At 34.2% G+C, this 8,329-nt stretch overlaps 1 protein-coding gene across 1 annotated transcript; it reads right to left on the minus strand.

Moving 5' to 3' along the window:
* Positions 1-5,191: 5,191 nt before the first annotated feature.
* On the minus strand, positions 5,192-6,537 carry LOC112523225 (probable F-box protein At4g22030). Its single transcript, XM_025132746.1, has one exon. The coding sequence runs from the start codon at positions 6,513-6,515 to the stop codon at positions 5,301-5,303; it is 1,215 nt and encodes a 404-aa protein (XP_024988514.1). The 5' UTR covers positions 6,516-6,537; the 3' UTR covers positions 5,192-5,300.
* Positions 6,538-8,329: the final 1,792 nt, after the last annotated feature.

Here is an 8,329-nt window from a genome sequence, read left to right on the forward strand (position 1 = left end):
TTCTTGAAGTATCGTTGTCTCTGAATGAATTACAAAACAAGTTCTTCAACGATCACTGAACAAGCTCAGTGTATGATCGCTGGAACTGAAATTACAGACACAGAAATACATCGAAAGGAAAAAGGGATTATCATCAAATCACTGAGAGAGAGGATCAACAGATTGTTTAGCAGAAGTCCAATATTGTGTGAAACAAAAAGATGATCAGTGTTAAATTATCGAGGAAAGTGGCATTTATGATTTATGGTGATCAGCGGGATCATCACATCTTGATATTTGTCATGAAAGCCAGGAGATATGTTCAGAAAGGATGTCAAGGCTTTCTAGCTTATATGGTCGATTCAAATAAAGAAAAGGGTAAACAAGAGTATATTCATCTTGTCTGTGAATATCCCGAGGTGTTCCCAGAAGCTCTAACTAGATTACCCCCGATCGATCCATGGAGTTCAAAATTGATTTGATGCCTAGGGCAGCACCAGTAGTCAAAGCTCCATATCGTCTGGCACCTTTAGAATTAAAAGAGTTAATGACCCAATTGAAAAATTACTTGATAAGGGCTTCATTAGATCGAGTACTTCTCATTGAGGTGCTTCAGTATTATTTTTTAAAAAGAAAAATGGGACAATGCCGATGTGCATTGATTATCGAGAATCGAATAAGCTAATGTTAAAGAATAAATATCCTTTACCAAGAATCAATGATTTGTTTGATCAACTAGTTGGAGCAAGTTATTTCTCCAAGATCGATTTACGGTCAGGGTATCATCATCTAAAAGTCAGAGACAAAGATATTGCGAAAACAATATTCCGAACAAGATACGAACATCATGTGTTTCTGGTCATGCCGTTCGGTTTAACAAATGCTCCAGAGGCATTTATGAATTTAATGAACCGGGTATGTAATGAATACTTTGATAAATTTGTTATTGTATGTATCGACGATATTCTTATATACTCAAGATCCGAAGCGGAACATGCCAAACATCTTCGTTTAATTCTCGAACTTTTGAAGAAAGAGAAATTGTATGCTAGGTTGTCCAAATGTGAGTTTTGGTTGAGGGAAGTCTAGTTCATGGGTCATATAGGTTCTAAGGTAGGGGTAAAAGTAGATCCTGCAAATATTGAAGCTATTGAGGAATGAGGAGAACCTAGAACCCCCACTATGATTCGTAGTTTCTTGGGTCTGGCAGGGTATTATCGGAAATTTATACAAGATTTATCACGTATTGTTGCACCTTTGACCAAGCTAACAAGAAAAAGTGTTAAGTATGAATGGGAAGAAGACCAGGGTAAAGCCTTCCAGTTGTTGAAAGACTGTCTATACAGCGCTTCAATTTTGTCGTTACCAGATGGGCCTGAAGATTTCATGGTATACAGTGATGCTTCAAAACTGGGTCTAGGGTGTGTATTGATGCAGAGAGGGAAAGTTATCGCATATGCTTCCAGACAGTTAAAAGATCACGAGAAACAATACCCGACACATGACATGGAGATTGCGGTAGTTGTTTTTGCAGTATTTGGAGGTATTATTTATTGGGAACCAAATGTCAGATTTTTACTGATCATAAATAGCCTTCAACATTTGGTTATCAGAAAGAATTAAATATGCGACAAAGACGATGGATTGAATTGGTAAACGACTATGACTGTGAAATTCTTTATCACCATGGGAGGCTAACATGGTGGCTGACGCTCTTAGTCGAAAGGAAAAGAGTGGAACAATTAAAGCCATTGCGTTGAGAAAAAACCTAATCCCCGACATTCTTAATGAAATTCTAAGATGTCAAGGTGAAGCTGTCAAAAAATAAAATTCAAGGCCGAAAGAGTTGGTGGAATAATTTCAACCCTTTCAAAGAATGACAAAGGGATTTATGTTTCCAAGGCATAATTTGATTACCACATTTCAGGAACAATCGTGAACTGATTTTGAACGAAAGTCACAGATCGCATATTCTATTCATCCAGGTACCAATAAGATGTATAAATATTTAAAACCATTTTATTGGTGGCTAGGATTGAAGAAAGATATCGTGAAATATGTGGAATGATGTTTGGCATGTCTGCAAGTAAAAATTGAGCATCAACGACCATATGAGAATTTATAGTCGCTGGAAATTCCTGTGTGGAATTGGGATCATATCACAATAGATTTTATCATGAAGTTACCGCGAACTCCAAAAGGGTATGATGTCATATGGGTTATTGTGGACTCTTTAACGAAATCTATGCACTTTCTACCAATGAAGGAGAATTATCCTTTAGAAAGGCTTGCGAAGATTTACATAGAAGAAATTGTGACTCGTCATGGTGTTCCTTTGTTAATCACCTTAGATAGGGACAATATATTTACCTCTAAGTGTTGAGAGAGTTTCCAAAGAGCTATGGGATCTCAAATCAAATTGAGTACGGTGTATCACACTCAAATGGATGGGCAGAGTGAAAGAACGATTCAGACCCTTGAAGGCATGTTGAGAGCTTGTATTATTGACTTCGGGGGATCTTGGAAAAATCATCTGCCTCTAATTAACTTTGTTTACAATAGTCACCATTCCAGTATTCAAGTGGCACCATATGAGGTTTGTATGGCCGAAACTGCAGAACGTCGTTGTGTTGGAATGAAGTGGGGGAGAAACAGTTGGCTGGTCCAGAGATTGTTCAACTAACTCCAGAAAAGATAGATAAGATACGAGAATGAATTAAAACAGCTCAGGACCGACAAAAAAGTTACGCCGATAGACGCCGTAAACCAATTGAATTTATGGTAGGAGATTTCATAATATTAAAAGTTTCTCCGCGGAAGGGTATTATTCGATTTAGGAAAAGATATAAGCTTAGTCCAAGGTACATAATGTTGTTCATAATATGTAAAAGGATTGGTTCAGTAGCATTTCAGTTAGGGTTGCCTGAGGAACTCAATGATATTCATGACACTTTTCATGTTTCAAACCTGCGAAAGTGTTTGGCCGATCCGAATTTAGCAGTACCGCTACTTGATGTGCAAGTTGATGGTAAATTGAATTTTGTGGAAACCCCTGAGGCCGTCATTGACCGGAAGACAAAGGTTTTGAGAAATAAAGAAATCAGTCTCGTGAAAGTACAGTGACATTTTTATAAGGGTCTAGAAGCTACATGGAAACTGGAATCAGAGATGAAATCAAAATATCCTCAGTTGTTTGATTGAATGAATTCCGGGACAAAAATTCATTTGAGTGGAGAATAATATGATAATCGATTATTCAGTTATAAAGCTCGGGATTGATTTTGGTAAGTGGTGGTAAGTTGAAGGGGATAAATTGTTGATATGCTTAATTGATTTTAAAATCCCACCACCTCTTATATCTAAATTGTTAGTTATGAGATAATTTTTATCTCATTGGGATGATGCATATAATATAGGAGAATTAAAAAATTTTATCTCATTGGGATGATGCATATAATATAGGAGAATTAAAAAAAAAGCGTATTGTGTGTGGTCTGTGGTGCGATCAAGCAGAAACCATAAGGAAAAAAGACAAAAGTTAATTTTGTGATATTATCTGGATAAATTGTTGTTGTTGTTCATCTTCATAACTTTATTTCTTTGTGATTAAGGTGAGTTATTTTTACAAACTTTCCTTATTTGACAATTGAAATTAGAACTGTATGGTTCTTCATGTGGGAACTATATAAAACTGTTTTTGGATGCTTTAATAAGCACAATTGTGGGATTTGAATCTGTTATATTATCTATAAAAGATCCCAAAAACAATAAAAGAGACATGTATCTTGTTCTTTTTCCACACTGTAACAACTAAGCAATTTTCTTTTATGTTGCTTTGTCATTATCAAATAGGGGAAGATTGTTAATCCAAATTCTCTCAGTGATTTGATGATGACCCTCCATACTTAGTGAAATGTACTTGTATTTCTATTCAGTTTCAACCATCATCTCTGAGCATGTTCAGTGATCGCTAAACATGTATTGTAAACTTCTCTAAAGAACAAGTATTCCTCAAAGACAAAACTCACACCAAAAGAACCTTCAACAATGTTGAAGATGTAGCTGAAGATATAGACATCAGTTCGTGATCTGAAGCGGATTCAGTGATAACAAGCGTGTCTAAATCTAAGTGTGAAATCTGACCAAGACTCAACAAACACTGAAGAAACTCTAGAGTTGAATCAATGTTAGCGATCAAATGAATCTTGCTCTACAAGATTAGTTTTTGTTTTATCCTCTTGCATAAAAGGGACAACGCCATACCTCACACCGAAAAACACATATATGGAGTTACTTTATTGTCTCCTAACATGCTTACCAACTTTGTGAAAGATAACTGTTCATATGTAGTCAAAAGCCTGCATATTTGAAGACAAAGAACAAGCTCTTCATTAAAAGTTTGTCACGTGCCTCGTACCCTCTGACTTGCATTAAATGCAAATGGATATAAATAGCGAGGAGACCTCTTCTCAGCAAGCACCTTCTTGTCATTTTAACTCTCTTCTTTCTTGTTCTTATCTTTTGTGCAACCTGTGTGTTTATAAGATTGTTTAGATGACTTCTTAATCTTATCTTCTTCCGTAACAATCTGTAAATTTCATATTGATCTTCCCTTATCAATAAACGAATTTAAAAAGCAAAAGTTTTGTGTTTGTATGCACCCCCTCCTTCTACAAACTGTTACATTTAAACTCTTATAGATCCATTTGGGACTAACAATGATTAATTTGATGATAAGAATATATTTTAAACTTCAGTAACTATAATATAAAAAATTATTTCTTTTCTAACATTTCACAAACGTACAAAAACCACAATATTCATGAATATTAAAAAAAACGGCGTTTAAAATCTAATTCCTCTCTTTTTCCACCTCGATCTTCATTCTACTATAAGAAAAAAACCTGAGTCCATTACTATCGTGGTCTAGATCGTTTATTTGTTTTTTAAGAACTCACACTTCGTWCCTGAACATGAATAAACGGCGCTCTTTTTCCCGACCACAATATTCATGAATATTATTTATTTGTTTTTTTTTCTACACACTCATCACACCTCAAATTTCGTCTCCAAGTATCACAAGACTTGTAACAACAAATATTTATCAATATCTCACATTAATGTTCTATTTTAATGTTTTAAATGGACAAGTAGAATTCATTTCGTTTGACATCTTCTAACCCCTCTAAACTAAAATTCTTCCCCCCATAATGCCTCAACACCTAAAGGACTTCAATTACAAAACATAAAACCATTGTTCAAAAGAGAGATTATTTATGTTACAAGATGATCAACTACAAGAACTAACAATAAAGTAAATACTAGAAGAGCTTGCTTCCAAACTCTTTCATGTCCTTTTCATTTGTTGTAGTGGAAGCAGCGAGATCCCTGAGTTCTTGTATACTTCTTCCAAGCTGCAAAGCCAGCTTCATCTCAAACAACTCTCCATCATCTCTTTTCTCAACATCTTCTTCCTTCAGATTTGATTCTATCGACTCTTCCACCATTCCAAAGAATCCGGCATTGCTTCGGTACATTTCCACCACCATCCCAACCTGTCCTCCATGCTCTATGCTATTCACCACCGTCGCCACCACCCCACATGCAACTCCAGCTACCACAGCCCAAGGATCATGATAAGATGATCCAAGAAAGGCTGAACCAATAGCTCCGACACCCGTTAACAATGGACCCGATAAAGCCAACATTTTGTTGAGCATCAAGAATTTCTCATCCAGCCTCAAGTAATCAGCTTTATCCTTCATCTCCAAAACCCTAATAATCTCTTTCATTTCATCTTCCAAACCCTCGTTCCAACCGTTTTTACCTCTTTTCCCTTTCGCAGGATTACTTGGCTTTTCCGGCCACCAAACCGCGGCTTGTGCCTTGGCTGGGAACTTTTCAAGCATAACACCAAGTAGAGGAAGTGGGTATGCTCTATCAATTGCCAAAACTTCCGCCATGGCTGCATTTACATAGTCGAGTGTTGGAGTAGAAACAGCAAGTTTGGTCTGGATTTGACCATGGAGTTGTTTCAGTAACCTAGCAGCGTTTCTTTGTTCTTCAGCCAATTGGGATGGCTGAATCTTGTTCATAACAATCAACATGCCGGTGACAGCAATATACATGAAGCTAGAAGAAAGCTTGAGGACGTCCACATATGCACCATGATGTGCAGCAATCGCAGCCATAGTTGCAGCTGAAAGAGTGATGGCGTTGATCGACGTCAAGAGGAGACTGTTCCAGTTGTTTCTTTGCTCTCCAATGTTCTTGTGCATCTCCACCCTATCGGCCACCACCTCCATGATCAAGTAAAGCTTTTCAACTACTGCCACTGGATCAGTTGTTTCTTGATTCAAGCTGGTTTTAGACCTTAAATCTTGAACTCCAGACGAGACTCCATGAGATTGAGAGGGGAGTTTGGGGAGACTAAGAGGATCTGTATTAAGTTTCTTGGGCATTTGGATGGTTGACCTTGTGATTCTTCTTCCTTTTTGGTAACTCAAGAAACTTGATGCTTGAGTTATGGTTGCCATTGGTGTGTTGTTAATTAGCTGATGATGTTGAAGGCTATATATGAAGAGAGCAAAGGTGTAGAATCATGGTTTGTTGCAATGGTTACATATATAGACGAAATCCCAAGACTTTGGTAAATGGTAACAAGCATGAAAATTATAAAATTTGATTACAGATTTTGGTGGTTGATTTGTTTTTAAATAGAGTAAACTATGATTTTTATGGTTTGTAAGAGATTGGGATTTCGCCTATATGTGATTTTTAAATTACGATTTCCGTCCTTATGATTTGTAATTTATTGTTATTTTCATCTTTATTGTTTATAATTTATCGTTGTTGTTTTTGTCGAAGACACTAAGGGGCCGTTTACCTAACACTTACATGGATAAACGCTTGCCAAGTCACATTACCTCATCGGATGATATGGTAAGAACCAAGAATCTTATTCGGTAAAAACGGGACAAGGACCATGAGTCTTACCCGGTAAGTGAGGGCGACAACTCTTACCACGGTAAACGCTTACCCGTTAAGTAAAATTTTACCCGTTAAATAAATAATAGTATTAAATTTTATTGGTACACACTTACGAGTAAGTGTTTGGTAAACTCCCCTTTAGTTTATTAAAAGTCCTTCCTTTAATCCAGGGGTATTTTAGTTTTTTTGACTTTTTTTTTTCCTATTTTGGTTTATTAAATATCTTTTTTGGTTTCATTTTTTGGTATTTTAGTCTTTTGATTTAATAAAACTATACATTTTTTTATAAAAAAATTAGTACATACAAAATTATGTTATTTTGTTGTTATTTATGATAAATGATAAAAAAAAATTCACAAAATTTGTTTTCTCATATTCTTTTGTCATGGTTTTAGTTTCTTATTACTCAACTTCTGTTACCAACTTCATTCAAATGCAATCCGTTGAGTATTCCTCAAATGATAGTATTTTAATGTTTTTTATTCATTAGTGACCAAATGGTTAACTTTTATAAAATCAAATAATTAACTATTTTTAGGCTATTTTTACCAAATAAATATATGTGATTTTATTAATAGAACTTACAGTAATCTGGTCTTATAAGTCATCCAATTATGTCAAACAAATATATGTCCATTATAAAATTATTACCATAAGTTTATAGAATGTTTTTAAATATTTTTAAGGAGAGTTTTCAAAATAAAGTGTCCAATTAATTTTTTTGATATAACATTTTTGAAAAATAATATTTTTATGTGTTGTCTTTTCGGATTTGTATTTTAAATATATGTATATACTAGAAACGTACTCGCGCAATGCAGTGAGATACATCGTGATTTTAATATTTCATTTTATTCTTTATCTCAGTCGATGTTAAAATATGTCTTTATGTGATTTTAAGAAATGGATGATGTTTTTATTTTTGAATAATATATATGTTTGAAGATATCAAAAAAATTTGACAAAAATATATCGATATTAGTATCAAATTAACTATTTCAAATTCCTCATTTTTTGTGTAATTTTTTAATTTAATTTTTTATAATTTAATTTATGTACAATAACGAAGTAATCTATATTTGGTTTAATAATATAATTTTTTTATAAAGATAATAATTATTTAGTTTGTTGGAACTCGATAATTACTCTAATTATATTTTATATTTTTTATATTTTAAAATGAGATGTTCATCCTCTATTTGATTATGTTTATCCGCAGTTATTTATACGAATTCAAACATCAAGTTTTAATAAGTTGTACTTATGGATAATTACTTGTAATCTTGAATTTTAAGTAATATGCATTAATATACAGTACTTTATGCATAACAAAAATATATCGATATTCGTATCAAATTAA

Source organism: Cynara cardunculus, assembly GCF_001531365.2.
Source record: "Cynara cardunculus var. scolymus isolate 2C chromosome LG 12, CcrdV1, whole genome shotgun sequence".
Lineage (NCBI taxonomy): Eukaryota > Viridiplantae > Streptophyta > Magnoliopsida > Asterales > Asteraceae > Cynara > Cynara cardunculus.